General features: G+C 43.2%; 1 protein-coding gene across 21 annotated transcripts in view; it reads left to right on the forward strand.

Moving 5' to 3' along the window:
* The window catches only part of LOC139639040 (sodium/calcium exchanger 1-like), a 28,632-nt gene extending 14,798 nt beyond the window's left edge, over positions 1-13,834 (forward strand). The window contains exons 2-10 of one of the 21 annotated variants that reach the window (XM_071513079.1): positions 747-853; positions 3,496-3,516; positions 3,873-3,890; positions 4,003-4,017; positions 9,145-9,221; positions 10,578-10,691; positions 11,042-11,141; positions 12,109-12,381; positions 13,458-13,834. In XM_071513079.1, the coding sequence (XP_071369180.1) occupies positions 747-853; positions 3,496-3,516; positions 3,873-3,890; positions 4,003-4,017; positions 9,145-9,221; positions 10,578-10,691; positions 11,042-11,141; positions 12,109-12,381; positions 13,458-13,834 (1,102 nt within the window). Of the gene's footprint in view, positions 1-746; positions 877-1,606; positions 1,723-3,495; positions 3,517-3,574; positions 3,595-3,872; positions 3,898-4,002; positions 4,018-4,785; positions 4,816-5,143; positions 5,173-7,883; positions 7,914-8,018; positions 8,045-8,189; positions 8,198-8,840; positions 8,863-9,103; positions 9,222-10,526; positions 10,692-11,041; positions 11,142-12,108; positions 12,382-13,457 lie in introns of all 21 variants that reach the window. The other 20 variants (XM_071513078.1, XM_071513082.1, XM_071513080.1 and 17 more) reach the window with 20 other exon arrangements.
* The last annotated feature ends 1,820 nt before the right edge of the window (positions 13,835-15,654 follow it).

Below are 15,654 nucleotides of genomic sequence, written 5' to 3' on the forward strand. Positions count from 1 at the left end.
TGTAATTGTGTCATCAAGGTTTCTGAAGTGTGTTATTGCTGCCATGTTACATTTTTGAGTTATGAATAAATAAATAAATAAATAAATTAGTTACTTAACTAAGCTTTGAGCTACAAATTTAACTTATTTGAACTGAAAACACATTGCTGATTTAACCTGAAGCCTCCTGATCCGCTCTCATATTTTTATTGTTAAACCCAAACTGGGTTCATGCAACATGACGCTACAGGAAACCTGCTTTTTCAGACAAGCATACACTACCAGTCAAAAGTTTGGACACATGCATTTTTCTATTTTTACCATTTTCCACATTTTAGAATAACACTAAAGACATCAAAACTCTCTTATATTTTAGATTCTTTAAAGCAGCCGCCCTTTGCCTTGATGGAAAGGCAAAAGGCTTTGGAAAGAAATTCATACATAGGATCAACTTCACGATTTATATTTGACTAAGAAACTCATTACAAGCATTTAAGCAGAAGCCTTTAGATCAGAATGGCTTTAGAATGGCAGTGCAGTTTAACAACAAGAGCATCATTCTTGATTCAGTGTGTTGTCCTGTAAAGTGTTTCCCTGGCCTGGTTCTGACTGTTTTGCAGTTGTTTGGCTCTACCGCCTCTTGTTCTTTCTCTGACATTTTCTATGTTTTGTTCAGCTCGATTTCCTGGCTTCATCACGCCTGCAGCTCCCACACGCTTCTCTCTCTGCAACCTCTCTGTCTCTCTCTCTCTCTCTCTCTGTTTCAGCAAAACTATTCAGATCAATGTAATCGATGATGAAGAATATGAGAAAAACAAGAACTTCTTCCTAGAGATCGGAGAGCCGCGGCTGCTGGAGATGAGTGAGAGGAAAGGTGGGGCGCCGTCTTCCCGTGCTGTGGCCCCGCCCCCTTAACCCCGCCCCCAACACTAATGACCTTCTGACCTCTGTTCATCAAAACCCACCTCAAGTCCCCACAGGGAAAAACACCTCAGCAGTCATTTCAGCTCTTTAATTCACCAAGAGGCTCAACTTGATACTTGATATTCAGATGTAAATTTGGCTTAGATTCAGAAGTGACATTTGAAATTCCATTGTTGTACTATTTATATATTATATAAATACACTCAGCTCTTGTAACCGCCAGACTCCCCAGGAGATTTTAGTACATCAGTTCTATTCAGGATTATTGATCGGAGAGACCATTTGCTGATACTATTGATCCAGAAACCAAAACTTATCCAGCCTTTTCCCTTTCGAAGAGGCAAGTTTATTTATAAAGCACATTTCGTACACAAAGGCAATTCAAAGTGCTTCACACACGGTATGTAAGACATCACATAAGAAATAAAGAATAAGATAAATAAAATAAAACAAAATATGAGATAATAAAGTGTATAAGGAGTTAGAGCTGCCCTCCTCCCTGCCGGCCGGATGAGCTGAGGTCAACGGCGTTGCCACGGTGACTCAGACGCCATGACGATGGAGTCCTGTCAGACTCCATCCGTCGGCCCTCTCAGAGCTTGAATGTGTGTGGGTGAACTTGCATGACCCCTGACCCCCCCAACCCCCCCCCCCCACCCTCCCCTCCCATTATTGTTGTCTGTACTCTGTCTTGTGTCCACAGGAAGACCGTAGCTGTTAGAATACTTGACCACGAGGAGTACGATAAGCAGGCCAGCTTCTACATAGAGCTGCAGGAGCCGTATTGGAACAGGAAGAGATGGACAGGTGTGGGGGGGCGTGGGCCTCTGCCTCTCTGATGACCTTTCACCTCTCTGTCGCCTCTGACCTCATGGCCCTCTCTGGCTTCCTTTGTTTTACTTCCTGTCTCTGCTGTCTCTCGCCAGGCTGCCTCCTCCTTCGCCACGCCGTCGGTCGACCCTCCTGTCGGTCGGAGCTGTTTTTGGAGGGGGGGGGGTTTGGTGTGTGTGTGGGGGGGGGCAGGGGTGCTAGGACTGCTTAGATCTAGTTAGAGCAGGTTTTGACTGGTTAGTGAAAGTTGGTGACTTTTCGTATGGGTAGGACAGGTTAGGACCGGTTTACCGGTTGAGGCTCGTGTAAGCAGTTTTGGAGTGTGGTTATCGATGGTTGCGGGGGAAAACAAAACAAAACAGAAATTATAAATGTCTTTGTTTCGAGGAGGCGGTAACATTACAATCTTTGATTTTGTTGTCTGTTCCAACAAGGCAAGGCAGCTTTATTTGTATAGCACATTTCATACACTGAGGCAATTCAAAGTGCTTTACAGACTAATAAAAAATACAGTAAAGGTAAAAAAAATTACATTTAAAAAGTGCAAAAGTACAGACAAGAGATCCACAAGATAAAAGACTTAAAAAAAAAAGACAGTGCAAGAGGATTAGAAAAGTGAAAAGTGCATTTAAATCACATTTAAAAGAAAATAAAAAAGATATAAAGAAATAAATATTACAGTGCAGATGTGTGTTGCCCTAGATTTCTTAAGAAGCCCTGGCGAACAGAAACGTTTTAAGCTGATTTAAAAGATTGTAAAGTGGAGGCAGACCTCAGATCAGTTCTGGAAGCATCTGAGCATAAAAACTAAAAGCTGCTTCTCCATGCTTTGTTCTGACCCTGGAACAGTAAGCAGACCAGCACCTGAAGACCTGAGGTTCTGGTGGGTTCATAACATTGAAGGAGATCAGAAATGTATTTTGGTCCTAAACCATTTACTGCTTTATAAACATGCAACAGAATTTTAAACTCAATTCTTTGGCACACAGTAAGCCAGTGCAGTGATCTCAGCACTGGACTGATGTGGTCCATGTTCTTAGTCCTGGTCTGAACCCTGGCAGCAGCATTCTGGATGAGCTGCAGTTCTCTAAGAGCTTTTTTAGAGAGACAACATGGCGGCATGTCCCTTGTAACCGTTGGTAACCACTCAATGATTGCCAGGCTTCGATTACATCAGTTTGGCTTTGAGAGCGTGGACTGGAAAGGTTAAAAATACAAAAGTGATATAGAGGACTAAATACAGTAGATGTACTGTACTGTGTGATATAGTGTATTAAGGTAACATGTAGCACCTGACTGTTTATCCCTGTTGTTTCCAACCTCCCTGCTTCCTGACTTTACCACACAGTGTTGGTTTGAATGCACACCAAACTAAATACTACATACTTAACATTAGCAAGTAGTCAGAACTTTTAATACTCTTTATACTAACCATTATCCACTATCCAGAGCTTTGAATAGAAACAAAATTAAATACTGCATACTGAACATTATCATGTATTCAGAGCTTTAAATACATACTTAACATTAACAGTTATGAAAGACTTATTCAAATGTGGCATGTAGGGGAAATTAATATGTACAATTTGAAATGTGGCAATTATCCAGAGAAATGCAAATTGTCCATTATAGGGGATCCAACATGGCTTCTTCCTCAGCTCGACTCCTCATCATCATCTTCCTCTTCTTGTTGCTTGCTTCCTTTCCTGTCATTTTTCTCCATCGTTTTTCTCATCTTTCTCATCTGTTTTCTCCCATCAGCTGTGTTGCTTCAGGAAGCCGGTAAGCTGCCTTATTTTTCTGCCCTGCTGACTGTTTTCATTCTGTCTTACTCATTCAGTTCCTCCAGTGTCGGTCTCTGTCCTTTCCACTGCAGATGAATAGAAACTCAGTTAGCTTCATGTTGCCTCTGGACAGAAGGCTTGGATTTTGACACTTAGTTTACACCATGTAAGATAGCCTGGAGATCATAACAGAGCTTTTATGGACCAGAGGAGCCAACAACATAGTTTTAGTTTGATTTATTCAACAGAAAAAAACAAATCATCCTATAAATGATAATATTTATGAAACAGAAGAATCACCACACAACCAAGGGCAAATATTGATTTATTTTTTCATATTTTCTAACATTTTAGGTGGATTCGTCAAAACAGGTATGAAGCTTAACAACTTTATTGCAAACAATGCTTTCTTTATAAAAAATAATGTGCTATTAATTCCTGGTGGATTCCAATTAATTAATCATTTTTTATTACTTCTTAACAGACAAACGTCTGTATGGTAAGACACCACTGAGTGTTGTAAACATTTGCTTTGAAGTGGTTGACATTTAAAGCAAATACCTGTAAAATAACAGCGATGCAGCACTAATGACACAGTAAACCTCTCCAACCATTGGCTCTCATTTATCACGCTGTCCAATCAGAGCGCTGACGACATCAGAAGAAACTTCTTGCGTCAAGCATAACCAGAATCTGTTGAATCACCAATAAATGGACATAAAGCCAACTAACATAGTAGTACAGTACATACTAACACACATGGGACAGAACAACAGACCTCTAACAGACTAACATAGTAAGTAAATCTTTATTCATATAGCTCCTTTCAAAAGTGGGGTTACAAAGTCCTTCACAAAACAAAAGGAATAACAACAACTATTGTTGAAACAATTTGCTAAATTATCAGTGTGAAAGAACTGAGACAAACACTGACTCAGATTCTTGAAACTTGCTGAGGAATTTGGAGCAGATTGATCATGAAAGATGCAACAGTGTACAATGCACTTCAGTGAAGAGGGAGCTGTCTGAAAAGTGGAATCAAAGAGGATGCAGTTTTTGTCAGAAATAAAATCCCCCCTGCTAACAGAGTGGAGCCCAGGGTAAAGACCAGATCAAGACCACAGTTGTAGTACAGTACGCATGTTACAGACATGTTCAGGAACATGCATCCTTACAGAGCACATATCTGAACATCCTGAGTCCTACAATGAAATCCACAGTGCCTAAAGCTAACCCTAACCCACCATGGGACTTTCATCCAGAACAGTGGTTCTCAATCCTGGTCTTCCAGCACCACATCCCTACTGGTTTTCTATCTTGCCTGGTAGTTGATTACAGTCACCAATTGATTACATTCAACTGTTGTCCCAGGTCTCACTCAGCCCTTGATTCCACCAGGCAAATATAATTAACTACCAGGTAAAATAGAAAGCCAGCAGGGCTGTGGTGCCCAAGGACCAGGATTGAGAACCACTGATCCAGAAGATGCATATTCTATATGGGAGATTTCAATCAAGCATTGTAAAAAGTGGAAGATGGCTCCAGTGTAAGCTAGAAACCCAACTGGAACAACAATACAAAGACCCACATGTTGTACTCGATCCAGAAACCCTAACCAGAGAAAGCACTGAGAGATCAACAGGAGGAACCACTAGTGAGGGATTGACACTTTTTAATATGGGACCACATTGAAATCTCATGATGAAGAAGATGGAAACCCAAAGGTAACATGCCTAAGACAAGACACAATCATGAACAAAGAGGCAACAAAGTGGCAACAAAGACTAGTTTGGGCTATCAGTAAATGCCTGGCCCTCCAGGGGCTCAGATTTCTACTTGGTGCCTAGCACCACCCATACACCAATCCATCAGCTGAACTACATGCAAGAGGGAATATCAAGGACCAGGATTGAGGGAATATCAAGTCTTCATCCCACCCCTTGGGATCACACCCAGACCCCCCTAAAAAACACAAGCCCTCACTCAGAACCAGGAAGGGACAGGGTCAAGGGAGTAAGAGGTAGACCAGGTATGGAGACAGGAGCTTCTGGGACGCCAGAATTCACAGTGAAGCCTTTTGGAAGTGTTGTGGGCCTAACTCAACAAAACAGAGATGGAAAGTGCCCACTTGACAACCTCAATGATATATCTCCCATCTCCTGTATCTTCCCAAGACACACAAAGAAGACTTTCATCTAGGACCTCCAAGAAACACCCCATACTGCCCAAGCTTCATTCCTTCTAAAATTTAAGCATCCCAGAAAACCCAATCCAAACACTGACCAGACAGGCAGGGAAAGGGTGGACCATAAACAGGGTTTTAATTATTTTCCACTAGCCCTAATTTGACCATTTTGAAGAGGAGGGACCCAAGTAAGAGTAAATTGCGCCTTGAAGAGGGAAAGTTGAGAAAAAGATAGAAGGAAAAGAACAGAATGAGGAAAAAGAGAAAGAAGACCCAAGCCCTAACCCTAAACCTAACCCTAAATCTCTTGGATGAGTGGTGAAACTCTTCATTTTAGGTCCAGTGGATTTTGTTTCTCATTTTTTTTTCTTTGGACATCTTACTACCTGGATGACTAAAATGAATCCACACAGACACACTGGGAAGAGTTTCATCCCAGCAATAGACTAGTAGCCCCAGAACGAAGGTGCTGCTTGACAGGCATTGGACGATGCAGGGAGAGCCATGGGATAGCTTTAGACAATCCTAACCCTAATCTAAACCTAACCCTGACCCCTGGCCTGTAGTCAAATCACTGAACCCAATAACAACCAAACATCAGATCCGGTCCTGCCAGATGTGGAGTACTGCATTGCTGACTTGTGGAATGATGAATCTCATTATTTAATAGAAATCTATAGCCTATTTGTGTGATGAATATAATTAAATATAAAATGTAAATCTTTGGTGTTAAAATGGTATATGTTTATTGTTTAAAAGTTCTTATGCATTGGCCTGATAAATGAGAGCCCATGTTTATAATATTATGTCCAAACCGAGACATAATACAGATATCAACTGACTCACATGAGGACATCCAGAAAATACTGGACAAAGTTCAATAGATCTGAACACTTTGAAACCCAGGAGTTTATCAGGGTTCTTCTAAGAACCTTCAGGTTCCTCCCTAGGAGAATTATCCCTAAACAGTTCCTTGAAGAACCTTCATATATTAGAAAGTCATGGAGAACCATTTGGGTTCATGAACCCTTTATGAAGGGGTTCCTCAAGGGTTCCTCTGTGTTTCCCCCATGGTTGCAATCTGAAGAACTTGTAAAGGTTCCTGGAAGCCCTTTTTTTTTTTTTTTTTGTGTGTGTGGGGTGAATTCAAGTCTTGTTTCAGAGGCTTTGCTGTGTGAAATGAGTTGATGTAGATGTTGAATGGGGAAACAGTCATTCAACATCCACCATCAACATCCACCATCCTGCCAATGAATGACTGCATGCATAAACACTGGGAATAAGTGACTTACCTGACCTTGCAGTGTGTGTGTGTGTGTGTGCGTGTGTGTGTGTGTGTGTGGGGGGGTCAGCACGTGACGCTGGGCATGCTCTTGGCTCCACTGACTGACTTGACCTCTGCCCTCCTCACCCGCCGAGGCTGATGGGAAATCCGCTGCGGGGCCATATACATTCACTGCTCTCACTGAGCATGCACTGTGTTCTTTAACCTCCAGGTTGTTTGACACCACGGGGGGGCGGGGCTTCAGAGCTGCAGGGAACACGGGCCTCGTTCCATTAGTTATTTCAACCTGCCTTGTTGACTTCCCCTAGGCACTTCACCTCGGGCAAATCCCCGCTGCTATTAACTGCTGTTCCATTACTCTGATAACTCGAGTGATGGTTCTGATATGATCTGCTGAAAAGTTGATCTGTCAATTTCTCCCCTTAAGACCGAGTGAAATACCCAGGAAATACCCATGTGGCTTTTACCTGACAACATTAATAGTATAGTCTCTAAGGTAAATCCAGCTTCATTTTCCCTTAATGACATCACAGGAAACTGATCTGGTATGTGCATTTCTGTGTTCAGTGTGACATCAAATGGAGTTTTAACACTTTACCTGAACCTGGTCATAATGCTGTCTCTTCCAGTTTAATAATTAATTAATTGATATAATGGAATAATATGGCAAAGTAGTTTTTGCACCATCACACCATTCTTACACAATGATTGACACCACAACATTAAACCAAATTATGGTACTTTTTAAGGAATGAGTTTGCCGCTATCTCACCACCACATGGCTTACAGACACTGGCTGACCCTGATTAAAACAAGCCTTCTGATGAAACTAAGTTAATACTTACCTATTCTGTCCAACACAGACACTGGTGTTCCTCCATCAAGTCAAAAACAGATATTATTAAACAGATATTCCACTATGTCTGTATTCATATACAGTGGCGGACAAATGTGTCATCCACAGAACTTGGATAGAACGATCCTTCCACTGTTACAATACAGCATAAAATGCCAATTATGGGATTTTAAGGGTTAATTTCTATGGTGACAACACAAGTCTGGGCATTAAGGCTGTAAATTTGTCACACTGCTTGAGAACTGACCAGATTAGTCTTTTAACAAACTGTCAAAACTCAGCTGAAAGCTAATGTTAGCGACGAGGCTAATGTAGCTTTATCAAAGACTGCACTTCTCTCTCTAGCTCTTCTAGTTGACATTAGCATGTTAGCAATCTCGGAACCCATCGTCTATCGGTCTGACGACGATTAGACTCGGGGCGAGGGCCAATATTTCGGGGTTTCCGGTGTAGCCAGCGGACATCCGGGCCAAGACTTCCTCTTCCCTGCACCAGTCATTGTTTACAGTCCAATTAGCAACTTGACTCGTTTCTTTTATTACATGAATCAAAACGTTTCTCCACACAATACACAAACATTGATACTTTTTGTAGGTGTTTTAGGGCCAGAGGACATTTCGGCTAATCTCTATAAACAGATATCTGCATATGAGACGTCGTCTCTCAACTCCAACTCCATTCTCACGTCTCAAGTTGCTAATCGGACTGTAAACAATGACCGGCGCATGGAAGAGGAAGTCTTGGCCCGGATGTCCGCTGGCTACACCGGAAACCAGTTGGCCGTCACCCCTAGAGTCCAATCGTCATCAGACCGATAGACGATGGGTTCAGAGATTGGCATGTTAGCAATCCTGGCAGCAAGGAGAGAGAGAAGCTGCTTTGGTTCTTGCTGCAAAACCTCTGCCTCAGCAACTTGCCATAAGTCAGTTTATAGGGAAGCTAGCCCAATGGTTCACATAAAAATGGCCGCCACTCCAACCATCCTGGAACATTTAGGAATGACCGTTCAAGTTCTGTGGTGACATCATATTCATTTACATGTTAACATTTCAGGCATTTAGCTTTTATCCAAAGCAACTTACCACAAGTGAGCAGGTGGGCACACAGCTGTTGTGGGGATCAAGCCTGCGGCCTTTCGGCTGCAGGACGGTCTCTGTTATCTCTCTGTTACCTGCCGCCCTGTTCAAGTGGGCTGAAGCTGGTTGAGATGCTGTTTTTGGCCATCAGGAATACATGGAGTCTGGGGTTTGGTTCAGTAGTGGAACCGGTTTCCATTCAACTGCTTCCCACCTGTTCCCAGGTATGGACGTCTACAGGAAGGTCCAGGGTCGCGATCTCCCCACCCCCGCCTCCGTAGTCAACATCACAGGTACGTCCGTCCATCCATCCGTCCATTCATCCATCCATCCGTCCTGCCTTCCCTTCCTCTTCTCATCTTTTCCTCTTTTCTATCATCCATCTTCCTCCATCCACCCCTCACTCTCACATCCATCCATCCATTCATCCATCCATCCATCCATCCATCTTGCCATCTTTCGTCCCTCTTCTGCTTCCTCCCTCTAATCTCCTCTTCAGCCTCCCATCCCCTCCTCATTAAATCTGATTATTATTCCAGTCACTTTGTGTTCCTCCTCGGCTGCCCTCGGTTCAACCTGAGTCTGCTCAGCACCGATGTGTCATCATGTGTCACTTCCTCTCCAGGCTACAGAAATCATTTCCAGCCACCGTCTCCTGACCGCAGCGGATGCCTGCAGCTCTGTTAGGACCCTAGAAACAGAACCTGTAGAGTGAACTCTAACTGACCGTAGAAACAGAACCTGTAGAGTGAACTCTGACTGACCCTAGAAACAGAACCTGTAGAGTGAACTCTGACTGACCATAGAAACAGATCCTGTAGAGTGAACTCTGGACAGCTGTAGAAATAGATCATACAGAGCAAACTCTGAACGGCTGTAGAAACTGATCCTATACCACGAATTCTGGATGGCTGTAGAATTAGATAATGTAGAGCAAACTCTGGACGGATGTTGAAACCGATCCTATACCACAAATTCTGGATGGCTGTAGAATTAGATAACGTAGAGCAAACACTGGACGGATGTAGAAATGGAGCTTTTAGAGTGAACACTGGATAGCTGTAGAAATAGAGCTTATAGTGTGAGCTCCAGTCGACTGTAGATTCTGTAGTGCAAATTCTGGCCATAGAAATAGATTCTACAGTGCGAACTCTGGACAGCTGTAGAAATAGATCCTATAGAGGGAACTTTGGACGGCTGTAGAAATAGATCATATTGAGGGAACTCTGGCCTAGTTCTTGCGGTCTTGTCGCCCTCAGCAGAGTTACATTTTTGGAAAAGTGCACATACATAGGGATGTACTTTTTAGTAAAATGTCCTCTATTTATGTTGATTTCTTTGGGCTGGATGATTATGAAAAACTTGAGTTGTGCTTCAAGAAGGGAATCTTTTTTGTGGCAGATTTTATTTGCCAAGCTTGGGAGAGAAGGCAGAATATTTTGTGTAAGACCGAGCTGTATAATAATCTGTAATTTTGTAATGAAATGAAATGTAATGAAATGTGTGACTACTGCAACTGTAACTTTAGTGTCTTGTAAACCCATGAGGGTTGGGCCGCAAAGACCTACAGCATAGCTTTTACACAGAAGTATAATTTACTCTAAACAGTCACATCCTCTCTCTCTCTCTCTCTCCCCCGTCAGAGGAGGGGGGTGAGGAGGTCCTGACCAAGAAGGAGGAGGAGGAGAGGAGGATCGCAGAGATGGGGAGACCGATGCTGGGCGAGCACGTCAAACTGGAGGTCATCATAGAGGAGTCGTACGAGTTTAAAGTGAGATTACAATGACATTTACACGATTCTAGTTGTTTAACTGACTCTTAACAGGAGTACAGAGCCCAGGAGAGGCCACGGGGAGAGAAAAAAGGTTATACTGAGGCCACGATTTACGATAATGTGCGCACAATATGCAGTTCGAACCCTTGTGTTCTATTCGTGCGCATGAGATACATTTCATTCCCTCAGTTTGGTTAATGCGAGCACTCGGTTTGACATTTGTGCGCACAGAATACATTTTATTTCTCGTTTCTTATTTGTCCTAGTGTGTTGGAGTACAGTTCCCATGTGATTTACTTGTGTATGGTGATTTACCGTGTTATTTACTTTGACCTGCTGTCCTTCAGAGCACAGTGGATAAGCTCATTAAGAAAACCAACCTGGCTCTGCTGATCGGAACAAACAGCTGGAGAGAGCAGTTCGTTGAAGCCATCACAGTCAGTTCTGGTAAGAACACAGCCTGACCACGGGGTTGCTGGTGTGAATCCCAGTCAGCTCTAGTAAAAACCCAGTCTGAACACTAATGCCATCCTCAAGAACTTGAATATGTATTTTATCAGAGTATTTCAGCTAATGTAATTTTTTAATGCTGTTAAAAAAGAAAATGTACACACTCACAGAGTTCAGACTAGAACCTGCTGGTCTGGATTGTTTGTAGAAGTTTTTTGGTTCAGCTCAAAGTTAAAAAGTAAAGCTTGCTGATGAACCTGACTGTTAGAAATCAGACATGACATTAGTCTGAGTTTAGTCTGACTGAATGGAAATAGGCTGTGGGTATAAGCCTGCCATTGGCCAGCAATTCTCCTCCCCTTCCGCTTCCGCTATCTGCGTGTTACGTTTTCAAAGTTTCCGTCGCTAGCGGCAGCAGCATGCGCCACTGACATTGACTTGACCACTGTACCGATCCGTTCCACTTCACACGAGCTTCTGTGATATCGGTTTAATAACGTTCTGCAAGAGCCACATACAGCTATTAAATCGTCTGTGGTTTTAACGAGTCCAGTGAGCTCCTCCAGAGCTAAAGTATAGGCAGGCTTCACCTCTAGGGCACCGATGATCAAGTTATGTTTGTCTTTTTTATCAGTAAAAGTCGTATCACATAGTCGACATACGTCTTTTGCTGTTTTATGTGGCGTTTTCTTTTGCGGGGATTTAGCCATTTTAATGCCAGGGCTCGCCTTCCCACGTGCAAATGTTCCACCAAAACAAGTTCCCCCCCGACACTATTTTGCAAGGGCACCGTCGCTGCATCCTGGGCTTAGCGCCGCCCAAGACGATTGTGATTGGTTTAAAGAAATGCAAACAAGACAGAGCGTTTTTTTTCCCCCTATACCAGAATGATAATGGGTTCAGCCAGACCTTTCTCCTGGCTATGCGAGACTAGTCTGAGTTCTCACCTCTCTCTCCTCCCCAGGTGATGATGATGACGAAGAGTGCGGTGAGGAGAAGCTGCCCTCCTGTTTTGACTACGTCATGCACTTCCTCACCGTCTTCTGGAAGCTTCTGTTTGCGTTCGTTCCCCCGACCGACTACTGGAACGGCTGGGCCTGCTTCGTCGTCTCCATCTCAGTCATCGGCCTCCTGACGGCGCTGATCGGCGACCTGGCGTCACATTTTGGCTGCACCGTCGGCCTCAAAGACGCCGTCACCGCCGTGGTGTTCGTAGCACTGGGGACATCTGTACCAGGTCAGTTTACTAAATTAAATCATCTGGTATTGGAGGTTGGCGCCTTCTGTAGGCTTGTATCAGATGATGGTTGTAATCAATTACTCTTTACTCATAACGCATTTATAAAGTGATCACATGACTTTACTAATTACTCAACGGGAGCAGTAATTTTTTGACATTACTCTTTACATTACTTTCCGTTTTGTTTACTTTTTTTAGCTAATAGCCGATGTAAACCTTCCTGCACAGGTCCTTGATACCTATGACGAAAACACCAAACAGGGATTTAAAAAAAAAAAAAAAAAGGAGAGACAAGAAAAGGTTGAAGGAGGTTCAGGTTTAAGTAACGCAGTAACGGAGCGTTACTGGGATTAGTAACGGTAATGCCATTACTGAATTTGACATTGTAATCCCTTACACTACTGTTATTGGAAAAAAGTAATCACATTACTGTCACAACACTGCTTGTTATATAGGACAGTGGACAGTGGAGGGTTATGGAAGGGTGGCTTACAGACCATTAAAGGTCACAGGTTCGATCCCAGTAACAGCCATGTGTCCTGTTGAAGTGTCCTTGAGCAAGACGCTGCCTGCTCACTCACTGTGATGGTTCGTTTCCACAGGATCCGTCTAGGCTACTTTATGCAAATCAGGGGCGTTCAGCGCGTCTCGCCGCCTCTGGAAACTCCTGAAACTCGCGTACAAACTTTTAAACTGACTGCTGTCCATCTAAAATGAAGACAGATTCAGCAGCTGCACGGCTTATTTCTCACCTCTCATGTTTTCAGAAACACATTTCAGTGAACTATTTTCATAATATAAGAGAAAGTTTGCAAACGAGCCGCCGTGTTTTTCCAGTTTGAAATCCGGGGGCTGACGGCCCAGCGAGTGACAGCGTTCGTCCAATCAGGTGCAGCAAGGAACCGATATGGAAGCTCGCCTATCAAGCGTCCAATACTGGGAAGCAGTGCGATCCCTCACGTGAAATGATGCCCTGTGAAAACCTACCATAAGTCGCTCTGGATACAAGCATCAGCTAAATGCCTCTCACCGTCCTCTTGCTGCCTCTCCCCTCTCTTTCCTCTCTCCTTCAGACACCTTCGCCAGTAAGGTGTCAGCCATTCAGGACCAGTACGCCGACGCCTCCATCGGCAACGTGACGGGAAGTAACGCCGTGAACGTCTTCCTGGGTATCGGAGTGGCCTGGTCCATCGCCGCCATCTACCACCAGTCCAAAGGCGAGAAGTTCCGGGTCGACCCGGGCACCCTGGCCTTCTCCGTCACCCTCTTCACCATCTTCGCCTTCATCTGCGTGGCCGTCCTCATGTACCGGCGCCGGCCCGAGATCGGCGGGGAACTCGGCGGACCCAGAATCCCCAAGATCCTCACCAGCAGCCTGTTCTTCACCCTGTGGCTCATGTACATCGTCTTCTCCTCGCTGGAGGCCTACTGCCACATCGAGGGCTTCTAATACTTCAACACTGCTTCTGACGGTTTGCTAACAGTTCTGATGGGTTCCTGACAGTTCCAATGGATTTCTAAAGGTTCTGACAGACTCCTAAAGGCTCTGATAGGTTCCTGAAAGGTTTGACAAATTCCTGACAGTTCTGATGGATTTCTAAAGGTTCTGATGGACTCCACTGGCAGGTTCCTAAAGGTTCTGACAGGTTCCTGAAAGTCTTGACAAATTCCTGACAGTTCTGATGGATTTCTAGAAGTTCTGATGGACTCTGAAAGGTTTCTAAAGGGTCTTACAGGTTCCTGACAGTTCTGATGTATTTCTAAAGGTTCTGGTAGACAATGTCCAATGTCCAGATTCACGGTTGAATCTCTCTGGCTGCTGAATGCTGGCGACCTCCAAGACTCAAGTCCCTTCATCACCTCCAGGACTTTAACCTTGGTCATAAACCCTTTACTTTTACCTTAGCCATAAATCTTTTACTTATTATGTGCATGGACTTTGAACTACAACCATAATAGTGACCATGAACACTGGTGATGAAAGAAGCAGCTGAAGCTGTGGACTTTCACCTCCTGAAAACACACTCCAGACCTACAGGACTTTTGACATCAAAGGCAACTGCTACAGTAGTGTTGAACCTAAATGAATATCTGCACTGAGTAAAATGTTTTGAAAAATAAATTAAGCACAGAAGCTTAAAAGAATCTTCAGTTTGGTGCTGAAGCCATCTACTCCAGGGCCTCTGCTCTACTAAGACTACTAACGTTTCTTTTTGAAACAGAAGCTCTATGTTTAGTTACGATGGGCCCAGACTACCATGGCAATGGATTCAAAATGTTATTTTGTTTGAGAAAATGTACTTGTGTGTGCGTGTGTGTGTGTGTGTGTGTTTGTGTGTGTGTGTGTGTGTGTGTGTGTGTGTGTGTGTGTGTGTGTGCATGCGCACACGTAACTTCAAAGCTGGATGAACAGCTTCTGGCTGGTGTCCATTATTCTAATGGTGGACAATGAAACACAGAGACGTCTGTCATAATATTCTGCTAACACAAGAAACTGATGAGTGGTTGTTTGAAAATAGCCGACATCTACAAGATTAATTCTTAGTGGATGATGTAAACACAAAAGCTGTTGCTTATTTTCTGACTACAGAATGCAGTGTTTTCCCTCCTAATATTCAAGTACAGTAAGTGTTGTCTTTCCTCTTGAAACTTTACAAAACTTTCTCTTTCTCTGATTGGTCCACTGAGAAAAAGGCCTAGCTCACAGATATTATGTTAAATATTACTTTTGTAAATATTGTGTGAAGTCCTATAGAGTCCACAGCTGCAGTTTATCTGATGTAATGTATTTCTGCATTCTCTGTTTACCATACCTTCCATAACACTGTGCTAGTTGATTTCACCGATATAGTGATGGAAATATATGAGAAGTTTGGTTCCAAAATGAAATCTCCTCCATTTGAAAAATGTAACATTTTCAGTAAAAATGGAAAACTAATTGTGGTATTTTTTAAAGTTACAATGAAATGGCTTTTTGAGAGCTGCTTCCTTAATTTGATGTGTTTCGGTTGAAACAGGATCAGTGTAAACCAATGGGATATCAGTTAGGAGAGAAAGGCAATTTCATTTGATGGGAGGGACAGAGGGGCGGGACTGTTCAAAAATCGGTGTTGGTTTTATTGGCTGGAATTTCTATTTACACCTCCTGATACATGTTACCACTAAAGATTTTCTGCTTTCCAGGAAGTAAAAGTAATGAGATTTTGATATAAAAATACAACAAAATATTTTTTTGTCATCTTTTTTGGCATACATTGTCAAATAGATGTA

Source organism: Centroberyx affinis, unplaced genomic scaffold, assembly GCF_046629955.1.
Source record: "Centroberyx affinis isolate AG114_WGS23_722 - 3 ecotype Tasmania unplaced genomic scaffold, CSIRO-AGI_Caff_v1 ptg006769l_1, whole genome shotgun sequence".
NCBI classification, from domain to species: domain Eukaryota; kingdom Metazoa; phylum Chordata; class Actinopteri; order Beryciformes; family Berycidae; genus Centroberyx; species Centroberyx affinis.